Source organism: Topomyia yanbarensis, chromosome 2 (genome assembly GCF_030247195.1).
Source record: "Topomyia yanbarensis strain Yona2022 chromosome 2, ASM3024719v1, whole genome shotgun sequence".
NCBI classification, from domain to species: Eukaryota; Metazoa; Arthropoda; class Insecta; order Diptera; family Culicidae; genus Topomyia; species Topomyia yanbarensis.
In genome coordinates, this window is record NC_080671.1 from 435,804,676 (window position 1) to 435,831,784 (window position 27,109).

At 41.8% G+C, this 27,109-nt stretch overlaps 4 protein-coding genes across 9 annotated transcripts in view; 3 read left to right on the forward strand and 1 right to left on the reverse strand.

The window, feature by feature from the left end:
- LOC131685527 (high affinity cGMP-specific 3',5'-cyclic phosphodiesterase 9A) overlaps nt 1–27,109 on the reverse strand; it is a 580,386-nt gene that overhangs the window by 52,242 nt on the left and 501,035 nt on the right. The window lies entirely within an intron of this gene.
- Nucleotides 192–868, forward strand: LOC131685531 (RNA polymerase-associated protein LEO1-like). Its single transcript, XM_058969329.1, has 2 exons — nt 192–351; nt 414–868. Exons 1-2 carry the CDS (start codon nt 291–293, stop codon nt 695–697), a joined length of 345 nt encoding a protein of 114 aa, XP_058825312.1. The 5' UTR covers nt 192–290; the 3' UTR covers nt 698–868.
- On the forward strand, nt 18,066–18,747 carry LOC131685530 (uncharacterized). The gene is made up of 2 exons (XM_058969327.1): nt 18,066–18,217; nt 18,278–18,747. Exons 1-2 carry the CDS (start codon nt 18,154–18,156, stop codon nt 18,703–18,705), a joined length of 492 nt encoding a protein of 163 aa, XP_058825310.1. The 5' UTR covers nt 18,066–18,153; the 3' UTR covers nt 18,706–18,747.
- On the forward strand, nt 18,899–19,814 carry LOC131685529 (uncharacterized). The gene is made up of 2 exons (XM_058969326.1): nt 18,899–19,093; nt 19,165–19,814. Exons 1-2 carry the CDS (start codon nt 19,024–19,026, stop codon nt 19,656–19,658), a joined length of 564 nt encoding a protein of 187 aa, XP_058825309.1. The 5' UTR covers nt 18,899–19,023; the 3' UTR covers nt 19,659–19,814.

A 27,109-nucleotide genomic window follows, 5' to 3' on the forward strand; every position in this document is an offset into this window, starting at 1 on the left:
ACAAATAAGTTTGATGTCGTAAGTTCATCGCTTTGGACGGCTAGTCAAAACAATACGTACTGTCTTCAACCACCGGAAAATAATCAATCTTTCATCTCCGAAAAACAATACGTACTTGCGACTGGCTATCAACTTTTATACATAGTCGCGATTGGATGTCATACAACTGAGAACAGTATAAAACCCTATCAGCCCGCATCGGTCGGTATCAGTTGAGGAGATTGTAGTTTCAGAAACACATCTGACAGGGTAAACGTTTTTTTTTTTGTGAAGCGAAAAAATAAATTGAAATGAAAATTGCCATTTTCGCGTTCGTCGCCTTCTGCCTGGTGATATCACTGGCTGTGGCAGGTAAGTGAGTTAAAAAGCATAATCTATGTTCAATGATAATATTTGCATCTACTCGAATTCAGCACCACATCATGAAGCTGCTGCGAAAGTGCAGAAGCGAAGCGACCATGGACCAAAGCCGGAAGAGAGCCCAGCTCAGGATACTGCGGCCGACGGAAAAGATGACGCCGGTAACGACGATGACGGCGACGACGATGACGATTCCTCCAGTGAGGAGGGACATAACTGTCATCATCATCATCATGAACAGGAAGGCAATCATGAACAGGGCCAAACAGGTGGAGAAGAGCACCCGAAACCGGATCTGGAAGCTCCAGCCGAGCCCGAACACGAAGAAGAGAAGTGAAAAGTAGGTGTTCCGTAAATAAAATCGATTTCTTTCTCGAGTGGGCTTGAAATATGTAGGCAAAATATGTATAAGTAATATTATAATTGTTGGAAAGGCTGTGCCGGGCTTCGATTGTGCTTCGGTGTGTGTTGTGCTTAAATAAAGGTGTATCAGTAATTTGTTCGTTAAGTGAAATGGTTGATTTACAGCAAAAATGAAGTGTGAAAGCTCTATTCTTAACTATAATACTGGAAACTGTAGTTTCCCGTCTAACTTGCGTAATCTATTCAGTTACCAATTATTTCAATTGGCAAATTCATCGTCTATAGACGTCTCCGGTTCCAGACTATATATAACTTGTTCAACTAACTGTAGAGTATAAACTGGATGTTGGAGCTTCTTGGGCTTTTGTCGAATTTCGTCCTGTGCGAGAAGATCCATTTTCAATTTCCGATATTACTCCCTAAGCAGATAATTGAATCAAAACCATTTTACGCATCAATGGGGGGACTTCACCCATGATCGTTTGTTTGTCCACTAATCGTTATTTTTTGGATTTAGCGTCTGTTTGGTAGCCAAGTCTGATCGACCAGATACTGATGAGACGACGTCGAAACGCAAATCATTTACTTATGAGAATGTTTTCAATGTTATTTTAATAAATCGAGAGGAATTCAGTGACAAACTTCTCGAGCAGATTAATGACGAATAGCGCACATTTGAAGTCGGTAACAAGGGGCAGATGTAATATAACGTTGTCAACTGTCCCGTTGTCTTTCGTTGTTGGACGCAATTGTAACTAGTTGCACAACGAAGTTGACTGAGAGAACTAGGCATTACTATTAAAAACACATTAAATGTTGCATATGAATCAGGCAGCGAGCATCATCCCATATACTTTAAAATGAGATGAACGATGTTTGAATGATATTCTGCTCCGTCACTGGCTATTAGCCTTGAATAATTCTTTCTGTTGAAACGATTTGCGACATCACCTTATCAGTGGCTCATAAAAGGTGTTTTTGGGATTTGAACATGAACATGACAACAACAAATTATCTTTCGCATAGTTTTGAACATCTAGTCAACAATAAAAAAATGTTCAACAATAAAAAAAAAAGTCTTGGAGACCTCCAGGCCATCATCGCTCTTTACAGCCGCATTGTGCTCGCCATCCAAGAAACTCACATCCCCGAGGGCACCGACGTCTCTCGGTGGCTTATACTTGGGAACTTCGGAACGGTGGAAACATCTTTCAAACCGTCGGACTGGCCTCCCGAACCGATATCCCAGGGGAAAAAATTCGGCTAGACACACAGCTGCTTGCGATGGCGAGAAGAATCCGATTACCCGCCCCAACCACCGTCGCATCAGTTTGCATCCCCCAGGATGTCCAAGAAGTCGGAAAAAAGCTTGACCAACTAATAACTTCCAATTCCATTCCTCATCATGGGTGACTTCAATGCACACCGCCCCGCCTAGGGATCACACCGCCTCAGCCGCTGCGGAAACGAAATGTTGTAAGCTGTCGAAAACAACGGAGCCATCATCATCCGACGTTTGCCAGGGGTCCAGCCTTAGACCTGACCTGACAATATGCTCGAGCTCCCTAGCAACCGACTGTCTCTGGTCCGTGCTTCCGGACCCCAGTGACCATCATCCGATCCTGATCTCACACAAAGCAACCCCCCCCCCCCCATCACACCCCCGGCGACGAGGGATCTACAAAGAAGCCGACTGGACCCACTTCGAAGAAGCCTTCACCGAAAAATTCGATTCACAAAAGCTGTATACTCCAGAAGAACTTTCCGATATCATCCACCTCGCCGCTGAGTCCAGCATCCCCAGAGCCAGCTGGGCCACAAAGCGGAGAGCGGTCCACTGGTGGTTCACCGAGGTGGCTACCGTTATCAAAAAACGCCGTCGAGCTTTAAGAACCCTCCGAAAACCATCGACCGACAGCCCACACTGAGCCACCCGATCCAGCCACTCCCGGCAGCTTAGTAACGATGCACGGAAAGCCATCACAGAGGCCAAAATCGCCAGCTGGAATACCTTCCTAGACGGGATCCACTCTGACTCACCAACTGAAGAAATCTGGCGCCGATTCAACGCGCTCAGTGGAAAGAGGCGCAACATTCTCGCTTGACATTGGAGGCACCGCATGCCCCGCGAAATAGCCGATGATTTGGAAAGATACTTCTCCTTGCTTTCCGCAACCGCCTCGTTCTCTCCCATGTTTCAGGCCAGAAAAAAATCTACCTGAGGCCACCGGCGTAACATTCTCCCCGGACTCATCGGCAGAATGGAACCAGCCCTTCTCCGGAACAAAGCTCATCGACGCCCTCAGCCGGGGTAAAGGAAAAATCACCGGAATAGACAACATTAGCTATCCACTGCTCAGAAACCTACCACCATCTGGAAAAAGAGCCTTTCTCCAAAGGTATAACCGAATCTGGGAGGGTGGGCCACTGCCGGACTCGTGGCAGATGGCCTTGATCATCCCGATCCCCAAAAGGGTCCAGGGAACCCGCACAGCCGAAGCTTTTCGGCCCATTAGTTTACTCTTCTGTATCTGTAAAACTTTCGAGCGAATGGCCAACAGAAGATTTACCGATATCTTGAAACAACGCCAGCTGCTGGATAGACAGCAACACCCCTTCCGAAAAGGGAAGGGTACCGGATCGTACCTGGCATCTCTGGGAGAGACTCTCGGGCAGGCCGAAAAGGACGGCCTACACACAGACATCGCTGCGCTTGATATAGATAAAGCGTACAATACTGTATGGCGCGAGGGCATCCTCCCACAACTCAATCGCTGAGGAATCAGAAGAAACCTGGGCCTCTATATTCAACGTTTCCTTCCGCAAATTCCGGGTCGAAATCGACGGTAGCGAATCTGGAATCTACACAGAGCAAAACGGAGTACCCCAGGGGTCTATACTGGCGGTCACCCAGAACGCGCATTAAGCTCGGAGCCGCCGTTTATGCCATCCTCAAGTGGGCAACCGAAATCGCTTGTCATTGTATTGCGCATCAAGCGAAGTAAACACAATGTAGATAAAGACGAGTTTCGATTTTCTCTATACGACTCATTATTCCGTATTTGAAGATTGGCCCACACTCGGTTAGCTTCAAAGCACAGTCCCAAAAAAACGACTCGGAATAGTGGTGTGGTATTGCGGTGGGTGTTAAATTGGAATTTCTTTTCTATCATGGAGGTCAACACCAAGGTAGTGACTGCACAAAACATGCACAGTCCTTCCCGTCATGTACGGGAAGTAAGACCTACGGTTTGGATCCACGCATCCGAACCGAGGGTCAAGAAAGCTTAAACTTCAAGAAAGCTTAAACGCGTTAATCCGCTTCAAAATAGAATTATAACATCTCTACCTATACAAGGATCGTCTACCTCTATCACTCCAATCCTACATCTTATACTTCAGTGGCAGGTAACACGGCCAAAAAAACGGATGCCACCCCTCCAAATTCGCTCGCACACAACACTATCTTAGCTCCAATGGATCTAGGTAGTGCAACGGAAGAAAAATTGAATTTTTTGTAAGAATCTATGCTACAGCTGATGATAGCTATGTTAAATTTTAGCTCCTTGTTTGAAGCTTTCAAACTCGGTGGGAATTTGCTAACAAAATTGTAATGAATTTAAAGTTCAATAATGACTTTAAATAATCGTTCAAATTTATTAAATTGGAATGCTCGTTCATTAAAAACGTGCGAATATGAATTTTTCACCTTCCTGAGGATACATAATGTGCACATAGCCGTTGTAATTGAAAATTTTTGACGTAGGACTACGTCTTTGATTTCGATATGGGAGTGCACCTTGTAAATTCTACAAAAATGGTATGTAACGAAAAGTGGTCCCATTTTAAGCGCATATAATACAGCCATCTCACGATAAATTTCCAAATTTTTTGTACATATCGCTTCGAAATATTTCTAAGAATAGATACCAATAGATAAACCCAATGATTTTTGATAGCATGGTATTAAAAATTTAAATAATGTACAACCTAATCAAAATATCGCGCATTTACACACAGAAGATAGCGCTTCCCAAGTCCGGCACGACAGATTTGTGTGCCTAGCGCGGTACGCTTCTATGAATGACGTCATCATCGACTATTTAAAGAACGGATTTGGCGGGACAAGCTCAGTTGCCTGTTGAACGGCAGGCGGAGCAGATCACTGCGCTGTATGTTTTCACAACCAGTGTAGCTCCAATACGTGACTGAGTTTGTCCGTTCAAACACTATGCTTTCTTTTGTATTGTGCTCGTTTCCAGCACACTTTTCTCTCGAACACAAATATTCGTACACAAAATCGCGTGTACATTCGAGCTCCATCTGCAAACACGATTAACATAGTGTCGTGGTACTAGTTGTTTCTTTCGCTCTACCTATCATCACCATCAGCGTTGACTCATTTTGCTTGGGTAAAATGTTTGAGGCCAAGAACGATTCAGACAATACATCAGCTTCCGCCAACGTTAGCGGAACATCACCGTTCCGTCAGGATAAGTTGAATGCGTTTCTCTTGTACCCGTTCACACGTGTTGTATGTCAAAACGTTCCGTGCCGGTGATGTTGTGTGTGAATGCCTCCATTTGACTGCTGATGTTCCGTACCGGTGACGAAAGCCTGATGTATCGTGTAGATCGTACTTAATTTGTTGGCAGGGTTAAAATATTCACAGATTTTTCTGTAATAATTTTTTATTTACAATTTTTTATCAGATTCTTTTTCACAGATGACAGAATTTTGACATTTTGATGAAAATTCCACAGATTTTTGGAAATATTGTGATTTTTCACAGATTTTTCGGAAATTTATCACAGATTTTTTCCTGTTTCAGTTATCATAGATGGTAAAAAGGTATTCTTGACCGAAACTCAGATTTAAATGTGGCATCCCTGTTTGTTAGCGGTTGCATGCGTAACCTGCATGATAGCAATCTGTGCTTTCGTTGCGCAAAGACGAAAACTTTCTTAGCAACAAGTTTACGCGGATCAATGGAAAGTACAACGAAAGTTTATTATTTACGTTCGACCAATTCACTGATTCATTTCCACTCAGCCTATCCTGTATTGATTCTGCTAATAGATACATACTACAAAGCATATTTATGAATGTATATTCTGCCACTCGAAAAACCGTTGCAAAAACGCAAATTGATTTCGATTCTTGTTTATTTATAGTTTCGATTTACTATTAGGATCGCTGCATTCGCTACATTTGTATGCGTACTTTAGGAAAGTTACAATAATGGCAAAATATAACTAGAAAGCTTGGTCTATCCATGAAATAAAATAAAATACATAGGAGCTTAATTTTGTTGAAGAAAGGTATGACCAATGTGCCAATTTTTTGTTGAGTAGTTTGTTGACATTTTTAGCAATCCATAAAAAATAACACTGTTGGATGCAATATGCTTCTTGCTTTCGATCATACGTTTCACGACTTGAGAGTAACATGAAGGACGATCCGAAGCAATTTTGGGCTTATTTGCGGAACAAAACATCCCCCCGTGGATTTCCTGAAAACGTGAACTACCGTGACAGGACCTCAACGACACCTGCGGAGTCAGCAAATCTATTCTCGTCTTTCTTTCAAAGTGTGCTAAGTAATAACCCACCACCTTTGTCTGAATCGTACCTGAGTAGTTTAACGACGTTCTCCTTGAATTTGCCTCTAACACCTTTCACCGAACGCGAAGTGTACACCAATCTACGTGATGTTGACGGTTCAAAGGGACCAGGATCGGACAGAATACAGTCATGTTTCGTCAAGCAATGCTCTTCATCGTTAGCTGTACCGTTATCCATGCTTTTCAATCGCTCTCTCGGTGAAAGTATTTTTCCCGCCAAGTGGAAGAAGGCTTTAATAACACCAATTCATAAAGCCGGTAATGTCCATGACGTCATAAATTACAGGGGAATTTCAATCCTGAGGTGCCTTCCAAAAGTTTTTGAAAGTTTGCTGTTAGATATTCTCTACCCTGCAGTAAAACACATCGGTCGACAATGACTGGGCAGTGCGTAAGCCTCTTGTACCTGAAGGCATAAAATAGACCCCACTTGCGGTCCTTAGCTTCCTGCCCAGTAACTCCTAGCCCTGGCCTCCTCGTGGCGTCGACTGGGATACGAGTAACCCCGGTGGGAACTTTGGTCGTATGCTGGCAGGGAAGGGGGGGTTACCCTTCTTCGGAAGGTGTACACCTGTCCTGGTGTCCAGGTGGGACCTTAAGCAGTCCTGGCACGACGGCCCACCGGCGAGACAGGTGGTTGGCGTAGGCCCTATAAACCGCCCCTTAAAAAACCCACATAACGAACAATACAGAAGAGAATACGACCCAGAACAATCGGCAACAACCCAGGTGACGAATAAAGGATCACGATTGGAAACTCGGAACATGGAACTGCAGATCGCTCGGCTTCGCAGGATGTGACAGGATAATCTACGACGAGCTACACCCCCGCAACTTCGATATCGTGGCGCTGCAGGAACTTTGCTGGACGGGACAGAAGATGTGGAAAAGCGGGCATCGAGGGCTACCTTCTACCAGAGCTGTGGTACAACCAACGAGCTGGGAACCGGCTTCATAGTGCTGGGCAAGATGCGCCAACGTGTGATCGGGTGGCAGCCGATCAACGCAAGGATGTGCAAGTTAAGGATCAAAGGCTGTTTCTTCAACTACAGCATCATCAACGTGCACTGCCCACACGAAGGGAGACCCAACGACGAGAAAGAAGCGTTCTACATGCAGCTCGAGCAGACATACGACGGTTGCCCTCTGCGAGACGTGAAAATTGTCATCGGCGACATGAACGCACAGGTAGGAAGGGAGGCAATGTACAGACCGGTGATCGGGCCTAACAGCCTGCATTCCGTATCAAATGACAACGGCCAACGATGTGTGAACTTCGCAGCCTCCCGTGGAATGGTAATCCGAAGCACCTTCTTCCCTCGCAAAGATATCCACAAAGTCACCTGGAGATCACCGGACCAAGTAACAAAAAATCAAATCGACCACGTTCTAATCGACGGCAGATTCTTCTCGGACATCACAAACGTCCGCACCTATCGCAGTGCGAATATAGATTCGGACCACCACCTGGTTGCAGTATGCTTGCGCTCAAAACTTTCGACAGTGCATAGCTCTCGTCGAAGCCGAACGCCGCGGCTAAACATCGAGCGGCTACAAGATGGCAGAGTGGCTCAAGAATACGCGCAGCAGTTGGAAGTGGCACTACCAACGGAAGAGCAGCTAGGCGCAGTTGCCCTTGAAGATGGCTGGAGAGATATCCGATCCGCCATAGGTAGCACCGCAGCCACTGCACTAGGTACGGTGGGCCCGGACCGAAGAAGCGACAGGTACGACGGCGAATGCGAGCAGTTAGTCGAAGAGAAGAATGCAGCATGGGCGAGAATGCTGCAACACCGCACGAGGGCGAACGAGGCGCGATATAAACAGGCACGGAACAGGCAGAACTCGGTTTTCCGGACCAAAAAGCGCCAGCAGGAAGACCGAGATCGCGAAGCGATGGAGCAGCTGTACCGCGCTAAAGACACACGGAAATTCTACGAGAAGTTGAACCGCTCGCGCAGGGGCTACGTACCACAGGCCGACATGTGCAGAGATACAAACGGGAATCTTCTCACGGACCAGTGTGAGGTGATCCAGAGGTGGCGGCAGCACTACGAAGAACACCTGAACGGCGATGCAGCAGACGACGAGGATGGCACGGTAACGCACCTGGGAGCACGCGCGGAAGACATTACACTACCGGCTCCGGATCTCCAAGAAATCCAGGAGGAGATTAGCCGGCTCAAAAATAATAAAGCCGCTGGGGTTGACCAAATACCAAGCGAGCTACTAAAACACGGTGGTGAGCCACTGGCTAAAGCGCTGCACTGGGTGATTACCAAGATTTGGGAGGAGGAGATTTTACCGGAGGAGTGGATGGAAGGTGTCGCGTGTCCTATCTACAAAAAAGGCGACAAGCTGGATTGCTGTAATTACCGAGCAATCACCCTGCTGAACGCCGCCTACAAGGTACTCTCCCAAATACTATGCCGTCGACTATCTCCAATTGCAAGAGAGTTCGTGGGGCAGTACCAGGCGGGTTTCATGAGCGAACGATCTACCACGGACCAGGTGTTCGCTCTTCGTCAAGTACTGCAGAAATGCCGCGAATGCCCACACATCATTTGTTCATCGACTTCAAAGCCGCATACGACACTATCGATCGAGATCAGCTATGGCAGATTATGCACGAGTACGGATTCCCGGACAAACTGACGCGATTAGTGAAGGCGACGATGGATCGGGTGATGTGCGTAGTACGTGTCTCAGGGACGCTCTCGAGTCCCTTCGAATCACGCAGAGAGTTACGGCAAGGTGATGGTCTCTCGTGTCTGTTATTCAACATCGCGCTGGAAGATGTAATAAGAAGAGCAGGGATCGACACGAGTGGTACGATTTTCACAAAGTCCGTTCAGCTACTTGGCGTCGCCGATGACGTTGATATTATTGCACGAAACTTTGAGAAGATGGAGGAAGCCTACATCAGACTGAAAAGAGAAGCCAAGCGCGTCGGACTTGCCATCAACACGTCGAAGACAAAGTACATGATAGGAAGAGGTTCACGAGAAGAGAATGAGAACCGCCCGCTTCGAGTTTGCATCGGTGGCGACGAAATCGAGGTGGTTGAAGAGTTCGTGTACTTGGGCTCACTGGTGACCGCCGACAATGATACCAGCAGAGAGATTCGTAGACGCATCGTGGCAGGAAATCGTGCTTACTTTGGCCTCCGCAAGACACTTCGGTCGAACAGAGTTCGCCGTCGTACGAAGTTGACCATCTACAAGACGCTGATTAGACCGGTAGTTCTCTACGGGCACGAGACCTGGACCATGCTCGTGGAGGACCAACGCGCACTTGGTGTCTTCGAACGGAAAGTGCTGCGTACCATCTACGGTGGAGTGCAGATGGAAGACGGCACATGGAGACGGCGAATGAACCATGAGTTGCATCAGCTGTTGGGGGAGCCGCCCATCTGTCATAACGCGAAAATCGGACGACTACGGTGGGCCGGGCACGTAGCCAGAATGTCGGACAATAGCCCGGTAAAAACGGTTCTCAATTGCAATCCGACCGGTACAAGAAGACGTGGCGCGCAGCGAGCACGATGGATCGACCAGGTGGAAGACGATTTCCGGACCCTTCGCAGACTGCGTGGCTGGCGACGCGCGGCCATGGACCGAGTGGAATGGAGGAATCTTTTGTATACGGCACAGGCCACTTCGGCCTTAATCTGTTAATAAAAAAAAGTAAAACACATCATCACTACAGATCAGCATGGGTTTGTTAGAAAGCGCTCAACAACGACGAACCTAATGAGCTATGTGTCAACGCTGATTGATAAATTAGAGAAACGACAACAAATTGATGTATGTAGATTTCTCCAAAGCCTTCGATCGCCTTCCTCATCAGCTAGCCGTTGAAAAGTTGAGGCGAATTGGTTTTCCGGACTGGCTGACCAATTAGATCTTCTCGTACCTTACAAACCGCAGTGCATCTGTGCGACTTGGAACTATACTTTCAGACCTATTCGACATCATATCGGGTGTACCTCAAGGGAGTCACCTTGGACCTCTTCTCTTCGTGCTCTTTGTGAATGACATTTGCAGCGAATTGACATCGTGTAATGTGATGTACGCAGATGATCTGAAAATATATCGCATCACTCTGGTAGATTGTTGTGTAATTCAGATGGACATAGATAGGATCGTGAGTTGGTGTGATAGAAACGGAATGACTATAAACATTCAGAAATGCTACATAATCACATTCACACGAATACTCTCGCCAATTACGTTTGAGTATGCAGTGAGCGCTGCCCCAGTAGAATGAGTTTCATCAATCAAGGGCCTTGGTGTTATACTTGACCGTAACCTACGTTTCATCGAACACTTCAATGCAGTAACTGCTAAAGCCTATGCAGTACTAGGACTCATCAAACGAAATACCCAAGATTTCAACGACGTCTACTGCTTGAAGGCATTGTTCATCAGTCTGGTACGCAGCATTCTAGAGTATGGAGTTATCGTTTGGGCCCCGTAATACACCGTACACATTAATCGCATAGAACGGGTGCAAAAGAGCTTCGTCCGGTATGCCCTACGACGGCTTCCCTGGCGAAATCGATTTGAACTACCACCGTATGAGCATCGTTGTGCTCTTATCAACCTGCCTACGCTACGAAACAGGAGTGTTTTTCTGCAGCGACTTTTTGTGTTCAATCTTCGCACTGACAACATTGACTGCCCTCTGCTTCTCGCTAAGCTGGACTTCAACGTTCCTGGTAGGTCTCTGCGGAGAATGGACTTCTTTCGGCGCTCTACTCATCGCACGCAGTACGGCCAGAATAACCCGGTAGATGTTTGCTGTCAGCTCTTCAATAGCGTTTTTTTTATCATTTTGACTTAATTTAAGTAGAGAAATGTTCAAATTGAAAATAGGTTTAAGTTAGTATAGTATTTCGGTCTGTACGAAAATTATTAATTCGAAGACAATATATATCAATAAAATGACTTGAGTGTGCAGAGAAGTCATAGTTATAATAGCCTTGCGGAGGGGCGAATGAATATGACGGAATTCTACCGCCAGGAAACGCTAGGGAGAATTAATTTTTTTCGATCTACTGTATCTAAAGTGTATGATTTTTCAGCAGATATGTGTGTTCGGCAATGTTGTTCTGGTGATCAAAATCTACGAAGTGGTATGCGAAATAGTTCGATATTCTGCCACTAAGTGGCGCTGGTGTCCATGCCATTTTTAGCCTACTGTATCTCGAATTCCAATTCCTATCCTCCGATATAGTTGCACAAGAGATAAAAACCTACGAAGTGATACACGGTATAGTTTAGGATTCTGCCACTGGGTAGCGCTAGTGAACATGCACATTCATGATTTCTGAATCTCAAAATTGCGACTATTTAGAAGTGCAGTGCCCTTGCCAGAGTTGTTGATTCAAGAATTTTGAAATTCTGGCACCATGCGAAACCTGTGACAGGACGTGCGATGTGGAAGAAGGAAATGTCGCCGTGAACCGAATCCTTCTTGACAATTTTCATTAACTACGTAGTCCTAGTATCCTAGCTACATCCAAAGCGTCTTATGAAAATATTTTGGATATTTTTTTTATATGTTAATTTCAATTCGATTAGATTGTTTTGTTTGCATTACATTTCTAATTTAGTATATTGGGTGTTCAGCCACAAGTGGTGACTTTTTATCCCTATTGTTCACATGATTCGGTAAATTATAATTAAAATTTAATATGTTTTCACAGTTAAGTGATTATTTCAGTAGGAAGTTTTTGTCTTGTGAATAAGCAGCTAAACAAATCTTATAAACTACCTTACAAACTATAAAGAGAGCTAATCGTTGCAATTGGTAATTGTAACGGTTGTATTCGAAAATTTCTTATAATACTGTTCGTCACAATTTCTAATGTTTCTATGTTTGCGAGTCTGTGCAACTCGTTTGTGCTAAACCAGGGAGGACGCTTCAAAGTCATTTTCAGAATTTTATTCTGAATCTTTTGAAGTGTTTTCTTCCTAGTAGCACAACAACTGCATATAGCATCATAAATCAATTTGATTATCAAACTTCCATTAAAGCAGGTGCAACCTATTTGATTCACTTCATCAACTTAACAGTACGCGCTTAAAGTTTGAATGGGGTACAAATGTACCCCACAAAACCGTTTACGTTAGTGTTTTGTCATGTGTACATAATTCGGAATATTTATTATATCTTCTTTTAAGGTTAGAGAGAGAATGGGCAAAAATCGAAAACGAAAAAAGCAGTTTTCTCCCACACCCTGTGTTAGATCTTCATAAAAATCAATCAGCTTATGCAGAATGTTGTTACAGTACTGCTGATTTTTATAAAGATCTATAAGATAATTATGCCTGGGAGTAGCGAAAGTGTTTATTGGCCCGAACGTAGATCGCGGAAGGAAAGAGAAGGGATGTTAGTCCGATACTTGCTTTTGCTAGAGGCCGTATAGATTACTCCACAAGTATCACGGGAGGAGGAATTTGTTAGTAAGTATAGAAGTTGGATTCTACTTCTTCTTTATCGATGCTAGGGGGGTGACTCTACTATCTAGACTAGATATCGATCCATCAACTCATGGACCGGGGACCAACGGCTTTACTTCGCTTCCGAAGGAAGACGTGACCACAGATTTTTTCACCTCAGTAAAATTTCGACGACCTCGGCTGGAATTGAACTCACGCCAACTGCAATGAGTGACGGTCAAGCTTACCACTCAACCACCAGTGCCGTCGCTATGTACCATCATCCTAGTTAGGATGATTTTTTCAAATAATTTAGATAAATAGAAGAGAGTAAACTAAGTGGTCGATAGCTAGATGCTTCTACCGGATTATTATCTGGCTTCAGAATAGGAATAACATTGGCATTCTTTCAGGAAAGTATGCTAATTCAAAACATTTGTTGAATATTTTGACCAAGTATGTCATGGTGATTTCAGGGAGGTCTTTAAGAAGAATGTCGAAATTTCCATCATAACCTGGAGCTCTCATATTTTTTAAACTTTTTCATGATGGATTTGTTCTCATTATAGTTGGTTTCAACAATCTCGTCTAGTGGAGTGGGCACAGCGTAGTTGGTTAATCGATTGCCTTGTACGCAGCGCACCTGTGTTCGATTCCCGTATAACCGAATGTTTGATTCTGCGATCAACCGATATTGCGATTCCTCCGCCGAATCCAAAAAATCGATCAAATCGATAAATATTAAAATTAGAGTTACTCTTCAGTTTAATATTTGGTTTTAAAAACTACAAGGGGCAGCCCTATTGGGTTGCACGAACTGTAGACGCAGGACTGTACTACTTAATGTAAAATATTTATTTTCTTAGTACATTTATAGCGGTAAGCTTGTAGCTAGTTGGTACCGCCGCACGGTACTATCTTTGATTTTAGGCCTGAGTTTAGTCCGGTCTAAGATGTTACTACCTATCATCGCAGAAATGGCTGCATCCTGAAGCCAAACGAAAACAGTGTAAAGGAGCGCCATATTCCTCTTGCATACATCTCAATAATTTGAATCAATTTTTCGACCTTTATGTGCAATATTATGGCCCATATTGCACACAAACCAAATGAGGGCAAGTAAGCAAGTTTTATCCCGTACGAAAAACAGGTACAATCGAATTTTAAATGTCATTTTTTGATATTCTTTTTCGTCCTTTCTATAAGGTGCTACACGCTCATTTGAAAACGCTATGTCGTAGAGTTATATTGCAGGTTAGCTGAAGTCGAGGTCATTTTGAATTTTGAAACAAACCGTAATACAAAATTTTATAATTGGATGCAGAGCTGCATTAAATAAAAATTGTTTTCGTTTGTTAGTTTACTTATGGCTATCAAAATGAGTGAAGCTGTGCAATTTACCCACAATTTTTTAGTTAGTTTAACAAGAGGAAAAGAAAAGAATATATAATCACAATTTACTGTATCGATTTTGTTGGCTATTTTCGGCAAATTTGAGACTAAGAGAAACGAAAGCAATGAAATTGAAAGACGGATAGGTATTCTAGAGCGAAACAGTTATAAACTTAGAACGGAAAACTAGAACTAGGCAGGCTCATATGGGCATGATCGAAAGGAAATGTGAAGAATTTTTTGCCTTCTGCAGAGTAGGAGTTGGGCGTTTCACCCAAGTCTACCGCATGGTCTATGGTAGAACATAACTCATAATCATGTTTTACCGCCTACGCCTATCCGTCTTTCAATTTCATTGCTTTCGTTTCTCTTAGTCTCAAATTTGCCGAAAATAGCCAACAAAATCGATACAGTAGAACCTTGCGGCAATTAAAACATAGTAACATAATCACAATTTGTACCCTTTTCTAGTTATATCTTCTCACAAAGAACACAATAAGCAAATGGATTTTTTTTTATATTTTTGCAGCTTTCGAAAGAATCCAAACTAAGATTAAATAAAAGATTGTAAATAAAGCCAGGCCGTACAACCTAAGTAACACTATGACGGCGAGCAATCTGCTACAAATATTCTCATTTTGATCGTTATTTAAATGATATAGAAGCATGAGTTTTGAAAGTTGAGACTGGACAGATGACTTGGCAAAATGACGCAAAAAGTTGAATTCGGAAAAATCGCCTAAATCGTGTCGGAACTTAGATGCCTGTAATCGCAAGTCATTCCCATGTAGATAGGGAATCCCATAGAACATGGGACTGACTTGCGATTATGGGCAGTTAAGGGGGGTTGTGTAAGCTGTTATGGACAAAAGGAAGATTCACTGTCTGCATCCAGTGCCAGGTTCAATTTGTAAAGTTATAATTGTCAATTCATTATCAGACATAAGTAATCATGTTGTCAAACTTCTCTTGCGCATATTTCGTTATTTTCAATACCCTCTTCGGATTTCTTCTGACTCTCTTTGCTCGCAATAAAGATGACAATAAATAAGCCAGTTTTATCAGGTAGTAAAGACAAGCACTGTCGAACTATATCTACCCGCATTTTCGAATTCCTCATTCTTTCTTTCTCTCTATACGCTTGATTCTAATTGCACATCAAATGGTTACAGTATAGCACGTTTGGATAAATTGAATCGATTCGAATCGCAATTCAGATCAAAGTTGTTTTTGCTTATTAAAAAACTGCAGTAAGAATTGATTTGATTCTTTTCTTTTTGCTTATCACTACGAAAATAAGTAGGGACCATTTAATTCGTTAATATAAATCAATAACATATTTTCACGAATTATTGCCCATATATCAACCGTATCTTACATCAAAGAAAGTAAATAACGGAAGAAAATTATTTCTTTAGGGGGGAGATCCAAATAAATAATAATTGGATATAGATCGTAAAATGCAATATTATATGATTTTTTTACACTCGTGGCTTACTAATTGAATCAGAATGCTAACAGCTTAGAAATTAGCCCCACAAATACCCTAAGCTAAGATTAAATAATTGATTTTAAATATGTGCATTGTTCCTATATAAATAAAAAAATCAAAAATATGAAATATAACACTAAAATGATCATTCTGTCGCAGTTTAATTTTTTGTTTGACCTTTGTTTACTTTTTATTCAAGCCTCGCAGACCTTTATTTATAGTTGATATTTATTCCAAACTTGTGAAAATTCGCTTGAAACGAATATAACTGTTCTCTCTCACGTCGATAGGTAGGGTGATGAGCCTATTATCGCCATATTTCTATTATCGCTCCTACCATTTGAAGCCGTTGGTTAGAGCAGTGTCTGCCATCTTTGTTCAACGCATTGAGTCAAATGATAGCGCAATAATAGGGGCACTCGATTCGAGTTTTCATTGCGCTCAAACGCGAAAATTACACTGTTTTCAGAGCATTGGTTCTTAACAACGAAGCAAGGCTGTTGATGTAATTTTTTACGCATTTCATTGATTGTAGGTCAAGAAATTAATGAATTAGTGAGGCATTCTGCTTAGTTTGGTGAAAATAGGCACTTCACCCTATTATGTTTAATTAGAATGACATTCACAGTTCATTTTGAATTCAAATTGAAATATTTTAACCAAAGTTTTAATCAAAGTTTGAAATTTCGACAAACATATGATTATAGCTTAAAAGTCAACTGTCAAAATTCTCTTTGAAAGGAAATTCTGGACAAACCGTTACTCTCCAATCACAGATGTTGGTAGAAAACAAAAGAGAAAATTTTTCTCTTTTATTAACTGCTATTAACTGTGTTTATTCAGTAACGGTTTGTCCGGAATTTTCTTTCAAAGAGAATTTTGACAGCTGGCTTTTAAGCCGTAATCATATGTTTGTCGAGAAATAACTATCATGGCACCAAATACAACCAATGGTTCAACAACCTCAAACTCGACGAGCGCGTAATAAAACTGAATGAAAACATGCATATGTACACCAATTTATTTTCTTTTGGGTATTGAAGATTATGTCATTACAAAATGCTGTACATCATTGGCCAACTATCAACCAAACAAGTTAAAGTTCTAAATTAAGAAATATATCGGCTTCAAGTTGACAAAATTGTTCTCACACGCTATTGAACGAGACATTTGACAAAGAAAATCTATTGTACTGCAAGAAAATATCGGAATGAAAAACAATTCACCGTGTTGTCCAAATTTACTCATTTACTTTAACTTGAATTTGTTGTGTCGTTTAACGAAGATCAGATAAATAAAATAAATGACAGCATCGTTTGATTAAAGCTTTCCAAATACTTTAGTTTTTAAAAATTGTAAAAACTTTTCGATTGTGTGTGGTAAAAAACTCGGCCCTGTGAAGAAAAATCAAATTATATATGTTCGGTTCAACTGTCAAAGGTTTTTCTTATACGCCAACGTCGATGCCGCCAATCACAAAGGATTCCAACGCTGCTGCCGATCCAAAATACATCGGCGCACATGTCTAGTAGGTACTACCGAGGGTACGTATTATCAAGGTACACCAGTACCCTTAGTAGAAGAAAGTGAGTCCAACTTCTGTAATCACAACGGAACGCCAGTTATACGAACTACTATTTTCAGAATCGATTCTTCTTTAAATTTGTTACCTAAAAGACACACTTCAACACGGAAATATGAACTCAAAGTGAAAGGTTAAATACTGATAATGTCTTCTATTCTCCGATCGGATAAGGCATTGAAAAAGTTTTGGATTACTAATTGATTTTATGCTATTTCAAATAATTGATCTACGCTCGTGCAGCGTCCAGTTTCAACCTCTTCGCTCCCACGTTGATATTTGTCAACAATAATAATGTTAACATTTATTAGCACTTTATTTTCAGCTATAGAGTGATCTTTCCGAGTTTTGTTGCTACCTTTATATATCTCGATAAACATGAACAAAAAACATATGACGACATGCACTTTCAAAATACATATTATTATTAAAGTGATTTTCTCACCCACGTACGTCATATATTTTGCAAACTCAATTCACGATAATATTAGTTCGATTATACCGTACCCCTTAGATTGAAGAACATTGTTGATTTTATAATTTGCAAAAGTCTTTTAACCATAGGTCATATATCCTTGAAGAATATTGTGCAATATTTTCTTCGGAAGTGGTGATATTAAAAGGTGACACAAACAGAGCCAGGTAGCTGAAATTTGCTCAGCTGGAAACCTCGCCTTGCCTCGCAAACGGAATGTTTTGATCGAATGGGTCACTCGGCATGTTTACAGTTTGCAAATTTAGGGCTACACAAAAATCAGCTCACAATTAGCACTTTATCAGGTGATGACTGGATCTTTATCCCATTGGGTTATTTAGTAACGGTTAGCGAGTATCTCGGCGCAGATACAAGATCGATCTCGCCGAGCGCACATTCTCCACAGTGCCATAATTCAAAATGCTGACTAATGCCAAAGATTTCGTGTTTCTGCTGTTGCTGTTGCTGCTGGCTGCTCAACGCGGTAAGTTTTCTTTACACCCGCAGATTAGATCGCGATTGCTAAAAAAATTGTATCTTACAGCGCGTTCACTGAACTGTTATCGCTGCAAGAGCACCTTCAGTTGGACCCACTGCGGCCAGAATGCGATCGTGGAGGTGTGCGCAAAGGAATATCCCTCCGAGGACCGCTACCAGTGTGTCAGTAATCGGATGAACCTGACAATGCCATTGCTGGAGCTTAACTTCTACGCCACCGGGTGTGGTTTGCTCGGCCAGGACGGAGCCCGGAAGCTGTTCGAAAGACTCAGTTGGAAACACTCGCACGCCAACGTCACCGTCGAAGAGTGGCCAAGCTGCGACCATGATCTCTGCAATTCGGTTGCCGATTTTGATGCCACCTTCGAACCACCAGCGAGGATCGTTTCAACAGTTGGAAGCGCGACCCGTTTTGAACCGAGATTGGTGCTGCTGGGAATTATTATGTTCGCTGTGCGTATGGTAATGGCATAATAAAAATTCATCAACGAATACTATTGTCTGTGCGTGTTTCTTTTGGTCCGCCGGAGGGGTCAAACATCCTCCCCAATAACTCGATCAGTCTGAGTTGTAGCACAACCTTGAAAAACTATTAGCAGGTATTGGTGACATCATTTATCTCAGCGGTCGGCAGAATTTACACCGCGCAAACAACGACAAAAAAGCAAATTTCGCCACCAGTCAGTCAGGTTTCAGCCAACGTCGCGAGTAGATCACTGTTGTTGTTTTCCGCCGTAGCCCCGTGAACGAGTCGTGTGTGAGCGTTGTGTGGAATAAAACAAAGAGGCAACGATGACCGGTTTTCTGAAGCTGACATGCCTGTTACTGGCAGCCACAATTCCCAACATTCCAGCCGCCCTAGGTAAGAACCTTTTTTTTTTCAAGCTCGACCGAATTGGGCCCGTATTAATGCCATCTCGGCACCGCTTTTAGGCCAGTACCAGGAGGACACGGAAGTCGAAAGAAACCCAAACTCGACCTATCTACCCTGTTGGAGTTGTGTTTCGAAGTACAAAACCTGGACCGATTGTCAAAATAGCAACGAGAAGGAAGATTGCGAGTTGATGCAAGGCGAATCGGAGGAATCGCTGGCTTGCATGAAAAGCACGGTCAACATCCGGATTAGAGATGGAGATTCGTACTTCTATCGGATTGCCGGGTGTGCTATGAATGAAAGTGCACTGCAGCAGGCCTATATGGACCAGTTCGAGGTTACCTTTAACCAGACGGGCGAAACTAATGTCACGCTGGTAGAGTACAGCACCTGCCTGGGATCGCTGTGCAACGTGATGGACGAGGTGGCTCTGCAGCGGGGACCGGTTCGGGTGGTGAAGTTGAACGTGATTGATGTGAATAGTGGCGTTTTGGGGAGTGTACCGCTGATCGGGCTGATCGTGGCGGTTTTTGGCATTTTGCTAGTTATGTAACGGTTTTGCGTCGAACGTGTATTAGTGTAAATATTTTAGCTTGCCATTAGTGATTGAGTTTTTCGAGATTCTTAGGTTGAAGGTTACTCGTATTTAGACGGTCTGTATTCAAAGCGCTCAATTAAATTCTCGTCAACCTAAAAAAAATGATTTCTATTCACGAACCGGAACGGATGAAACCTTCAAAACCGAGAAGGCCTATCTTGGCCGGAGGTAATTCGAAACGCACTACTATCTCATGATGACTAATCCAAATGAGTCTCGCTGTGAGAAGGCGAAAAAAACCCAAGGCAGAAACAGTCAGTCACAGTTGCAGCAGCCAGCGGCAACTTATACCGGTATGCGGCAGAATCAATATGCAGTAAGCGTTGTTGTTAGCTTCCTCAAGCCGTCATTCTCTCGGGTCCGGGCTGGCCAACGGCGGGGCGATTGTTTACCTATGGCACTCTTGATCGTTAGAATCTACGTCTCATCGTTTGTAACTATTACAAGCAAGGGGAGGGAAGGGTTGCGCATCAGCGGGTTTGCTCGACAGTTTTTGCCACGTTTGTTTTGTTCAGTTTGTTCAACTTTGCGCTCTCGCACGATCACTAAGTGAATCAACAAATCGGATATGGTCGTCACGTGGATTGATGTATGGAACACGGTTTCCCCTATCATCTCCTACAAATCATTCAATTTGCGATTTTATTATTTTTCTTATTCCACTTATTAGAAAGCTATCGCCTCATTAGAAGCTATTTATTCCCGGTTTATTTTATTTTTTGCGCAGGTGATGGGGAGTGAATAAGTTATTTTTTTGTCTTTGGTATTTGAGTTTTTATCAATTCGCTTGTCATGGCACGGGCGGCGCCTACACAGTATCATTGACACAGAAGTTTGTACGTAAACGAGGAATGCACAGTGAGACGCTGTCAGTTTCGGTCAAAATGGTCTCACTAAATTAACTATATCACTCTATCACAAATTCATGTTCTAGCTTCTCAATATAGAATTGACTTCCAGTTGTACTCCTCAATATTCACAACACAACACCTATTCTGTTCCAGCACAGACCTTATAAATGGATACTGTACACTTTACATGTGAATAAAAAAACCGAAGTTTCAAACAGTCGAAACCTTTTAGCTTCTTATGCGGATACATGCGCCCTATGGGTTGAAATTTGAACTCACCATTACATAGCAAATTATTGCAACTGGTTGGTTTGTTGTTCAACAAATTCAAATAACAAAACACTAGACCGAGCGAGCTCCAGCAAGCGCTTTTCGAAACAGTTTGAAGTAATGACTCAAAACTGCTCAAGACCGGAATTAAATTGAATGAAGCGGTTGGATGTTGATTAAGGTGCAATAACAGTTGACCTACTTGGCCCTAGTTGGGACTAGAGGGTAAGCTCGGGTCTCTGCAACTGATTTTTGGCATTTTGAAAGATACGGCGACTATTTCTTAAACGATAAATAATTGCAAATTTCGCGCTGCTTTATCAGATGGCTTCTTAGCTCTTAAAGGCGCAAATTATTGTTTTTCAAATTTGGCCAAAATTTTCTCAATAGGCTACAACGATAACTTTGAGATCTAAGGCCTATTTCATACGATGTGAATCTGATTTTTTTGGTAATTTTTATATGGAAAAAGAAAAAAAACATAAAAACTAACTTAATCCACCTAGCAGTGAGATGAGACATTTCTTACACACAGTTTACAGAACTCGTGTGAATTAGGCGCCCAACAGTTTCTAATCCTGCACGAATAAAACCTCGAATAAACTGGATCAATTATAGAAAATCAATAAATCGAGCAAAATAAACAAAAATAAAGAAAAATATAAAAAAAAGTAAAGTTTCATAAAATGAATAGAATGATTAATATACATCAAATTAATAAAAATCATAAATCAAATTAAATTGAAATGAAAAATTAGGCATTATTTAAAAATAGTTATAAAATTACACTAAGATTGTTACACGGATTTTTTTGCACGGTTTTTTTTTAACACGGTTTTTTGCCTTTCTCATATAGAAAGGTTATGCAATCACTCTGAAAACCGTCAGCCTAATCTCGGCCCGGAAGGCCGAGTGTCATATCCCATTCGACTCAGTTCGTCGAGATCGGAAAAAGTCTGTATATGTGTGTATGTATGTGCGTATGTGTCAAAAAATGTCACTCATTTTTCTCAACGACTTATAGTGAGTCAATCTTTTTCCTTTTTTTATTGTAACGACATATAATTAGCAAGGGACTGGAAGGTGAAGTATTTTTCAAATATTAAGAGCCATAGTACTCAAGGGAGAGCAAGGATTTGAAGTAAGAAAGTTTAGAAAAGCGTGGAGTAGGGTCAATGAACAAGCTTAGAGATTCCCGGTTACTTAGCTTTTTGTCTTCTGCAGCGCAGGAGTCAGGATCTTTTGGCATTAAATGCGAATCACCTGAGTCTGCGGCATGTCCGACAAGCGTATTAATACTGTAATAGGCATTTCCACAATCATGTTGAATATAACCAGCCACCGAGACATAGTTTAGAGAAATGAGACAGGCAAAATTGCACCGCTAGGTGGATTAAAACAGGTTTTTTACACGGTTTTCGCAATTAGCATGTTCGCAAAAATAGTTCTAATTTCTTTTAACCCTCCGGCACTCGTGCGAATGGCTCCTCAAATGAGCAGCCGCTGGTGCTGGAAGATGATTTCGCTAGAGTTTCGGAAGATGTTGCACAAAATACAACGGCGCGAGTGCCGGAGGGTTAACGGCAAAAGATTTAGTCGATTTCTCATTAATTTTTTTTTTTGCACGACTTTCGCAAAATGAGGACTTAGTACATTGAAGGCAGAAGACTAAGACAATTTTTGATCAAGTTTTTTTGCACGGATTTTTCAACTGGCACGGTTTTTCGCAAAAATATTCAAAGTCCTTTTATTCTATTCTATTCTTCTGTTCTAACCCTTACACACTCACAGTAAGTATTGAAAAGCATCCTGGAAAACACTGCAGATATTCTTTAGTGTTTTTCTTGTCAACATTAATATTTGAAACATATTATGTGTAATATGTCGCAAATATTAAAAAGGCCAGGCAGAGTTTGGTTTGAAGTTGTTTCAAAATTATACGGCAATTAAATTATTCATTTAATGAATAATCTAACTAACGAATCATTTTGAATCTTGAAGAAGGAAGAAACGAGGACAACCGTACCGACCGTTTCAGTGTAAAATGGATAAGTCGTTGGGAGTGACTAGGCTAAGAAGGTTAATGTCACTCATTTGGTCCTTTGAGATGCGACAGAGGTATTTACACTTTGCCTTGGCTAATGAGCCTAGGTTATAGCGCTTTTACTCGCTTTTATGGACAACTGCACCCAGTAAGGCAACAAACTTCATACGTTCTATAATACCTTACTGGGACCGCGCCTATAGTCTGCAATTGGGAAACACTCAGACTAATAGTGATACAACACCCTGATGTGGCATACAATAAAAAGGGTCTGCAATAGTAGATCAAAACACTAGTCGCAGTGGAATATGTACCCATCAGGAGCAAAAAAGCCATATCTGCTGTCAAAATGTATGGATTTAGTTAGGGTTAAAGGGACTCGGTGTTGGGTAGAAAAAACAGCATCAGAATACTAGGTGCAAGATATAAAATGCAAACAGAAAAATATTCCCTTATAAAACAGAAGTCTTAGGCTTGTTCAAGATGGCTTCACCTGCTATTCTTAATATCCTTCCAGATGACTATAGTCATGTTCAAATTTCAAGAAAACAGCCTCTTCCGTTGTAACCCTTGTTGAAGGGTATAGGCGAATGTTTCATCAGGAGCAACTTCCACAATTCTTCCGAATGATCACAAAACTTCGGATACTACAAATACCGTCTTGAACGTGGAATAAAGTTATCAGAATCAGAATCCACTTGGTGCATTACGTTTTTCGAAAAAAAATGACGCGTGAAAAGTTATACGTCTGCACTCAACTTTGATCACAAAAATATTTTAAGTCCTTTTAAAAGCAAAAGTCTTAGACGATTTCTCAAGTTTTTTTGCGGATTTCGCAGTTTACACGGTTTTTTGGCAAAAATATTTTAAGTCCTCTTGAAGACAAAAGACTTAGACGATTTTTGATCAAGTTTTCCATATCCATGTCTGAAGCGATTTGGAAAATCAAAATGGCGACTTCCGGTTCAGTGAAATTCTTTTAAACCCCGTCAATATGGGATTGATGTTTAAGGCCATTTTGAAAACCAAGATGGCGACTTCCGGTTCTGGTTTTCAAAATTGTCTCTGACATTGATCTCTAGCATGCGCTTATTAGGCCCGCTCTGAACATATGCATACTGATTGGGTTATAGAGAATTCCGTTAGATCGGAAGTTGCAATCTTGGTATTCCAAATGGCATCAGACGTGTGCATCAAATGGATCAAATGAGTCAAATGAATCAAATGAATCAAATGAATCAAAGGAGTTGAATGAGTTTAATAAATCCAGTGAATACAAGGAATCAAATGAATGAAATGGATAAAATAAATAGCATGATCGTAAGGCATGAAATGAGTAAAATTAATAAAATAAAAAACAAATGAATTGAATAAAACAAATAAATAAAACAAGCGAATCAAACAAAGAAAACAAAAAGAAACGATAAAATGAACAAAAAGAATAAGAAAATGAGTAGAACAAAATAAATTGATTAAAACGAAAATTAAACGATGTTAAAAAGTTATAAATCAATAGAAAAATAAATAAATTGTATCAAATAAATAATTTGAATAAAAAGAAAAACTGAAAAAATAGTCAGATTATAAAAAGTAAGAAACTAAGTAAAATGTATGAACAAGAAAAAAAACAAATAGAATATAGAGCATATAGAATGAAAGCAGTGAATAAAATAAACTAAATGATTGGTACGAATAAAATGAACGAAAAAACTAATCTGATCAGTGTCATTCCAAAGAATGAAACGAAACAGATAGATGAAATGAACCCAATTGCAGTCTCTTTTCTGTCATCCTTATAGCTTGCGTATCGTTTCGCTCGGAATTATCGTGGAAATGTGGATAAATGAGTCCTATAAAAACCAATGCTATGAAAAAGAAATGATAGAAAAACTATCAGGGTAGGTATTTAAATTGTTGGAAACGCCATTGAAAGTGTCACTGGACATAAAAACTGCTTTTGATGGATGCACATGCGTGAAATCACAAGTCATAATTTTCTACGAATAAATATGTTTCTCGTCACATTGGTCCCAAAAAGGGTACCTTCGGGTTAATTTGTTTCCCACACAGTAATGTGTGCGGCAAAAATGTAGTCATATCAACTATCTGTCCAATCACATTCGTTTTCGAGCGCTCTATCGAGATACAAGTGTTTGTTCCACTCCGTGAAGTGTAGCGACAAAGAATAGTGCTAATCCGCGTTCAAACCTCTTCGAGGTTTTGGACTTTTTTTCTTCTTTTGTGCGTGTGTTAATCGTTAGGCCGCATTCGTCAGCCTTTTGTTCGCACAGTGAGGATTGAACAATAGCAAGCTATATAAGCTGGACTAGTGCGTCGTGGAAAATAAATATACAGATAAGTGAAATCTATCTTTATTGACACATTTAGGGCGTTTTCCCGTCTGCGCGGGTGCTGACCCCGTGCGTTGACGGTGTCGGTGGCTTACTCCCCGGACGGCCAAATGGAGGTCGAATCGACTCCCCCGACCCAAACAATATCCAGAACTTTCGACCGGTCTTTTTGTGGTCTTCTTTCGGCCCAAAACAAAATCACTGAATCTATTACAGATTATGAAAGACCTGACCGAAAAGTTCTCGGCTGTGACCGAAATAAAAAAGGTCCGCTCAGAAAGGGTCAGGGTCGTGTTGACTAATTCAAAGCAGGCAAACGATATTGAACATACAAAAGCATTCTCCTAATCCGAAGTGGGACAAAGAGTGCTCAGACGTGTACGCGGAGAAGGCCGCCGCATATAAGACCTTTCGGGACGACGGGTTACTTGCTAGCTATCGGCAATACGCGACGTTAGAAACGCGAAAGAAGAGTTTAATGAAAGCCAAGAAACGTAGTTATTGGCGCCGATTCGTTGACGGACTAACGAGAGAAACATCGATGAGCACTCTTTGGGGCACGGCCCGGTGTTTGCGAAACCGAAATAGTACTAACGAGAGTGCAGAATATTCAAACCGTTGGCTATTCGATTTCGCCAAGAAGGTTTGTCCGGATTCCGCTCCGGCACAGAAGATCTACCGCGCCGCGTCCCCTCACAATAGCGCGAACGAAACATCTTTTTCGATGGTAGAGTTCACAGTTGATCTCTTGTCGTGTAACAATAAAGCTCCAGGGTCAGACAGAATCACATTCAATTTGTTGAAAGATCTGCCAGACTTTACCAAGAGACGCTTGTTGAACTTATTTTATAAGTTAGGCCAAGGATGCAAAATGCCTACCTTTTCTGCGGCTGTAATTTTTCTGCCTACATTCTCATTTCTCTTTTGACACTGCTGCCGTTCGCTACTGCAGGACGCCCAGCGCTGTACGGCAGTCTGTAAGCAAAGCAGTAACATGACAAAGAAATACTGCACCCAGTACAGCCACCAGACGCGAGCGGTACAGCTTCTCTTTCCTTATTTTACACTTTTTAATATTTTTAATCTATTCAATATTTTCAATAACGAACGACGGTAATAAATGCGGTTCGTTTACGCCACGACCGGCATCATCGCCTTCGTGTGCGGGCCTCTCCCTTTGACTACGCAGAGAAAATTGTACAAAGCGAGAGAACAAACAGTACTACGTCACACTCCCACCGAGCAGTCAGAGTACAGCAGCAAAACAAAATGTATTCTACTTCTCTACGGGAAAATGTACTCGGTTTGACTACCGTTCTGGCAAGAGCTGTAGTGATGTGTCGCTGTAGCGGGCTGTACGGCTTGTGCAAATGTAAATATACCGAAAAAATGTAGTTTACCAGTACCTTCGGCATCCCTGAGTAAGGCTAACATTGTCCCACACGATTGGAGAAAAGTCAAGGTCATCGCCATCCAAAAACCAGGAAACCTGTCCTGAATCCGAAAGTTGTTCAAGAAAATGACCTTGTTTCACCTGGACAATTGGGTTGAAGCAAATGGCTTACTCTCAGATACACATTCTGTCAGAGAAGCTGCACCAGCATGGTCTTCCACCGATTTTAAATAACTTTTTGCTAAACCTGTTGCTGGAAAAGCACTTGCACTTTTCGCTTGGAGATTTAACAACATCGCGATTTCATGGGTCTTCCACAGGTCTCATGTTTAAGTCCCCTACTCTACAATGTTTACGTGAATGACATTGACGACTGTCTTGCCAATTCATGCACGCTCAGGCAACTTGCCGACAACGGGGTGGTCTCTGCTACAGGGTCCAATGCTGACGATTTGCAAGGACCACTGCAAGATACTTTGGACAATTTGGTCCCTTCA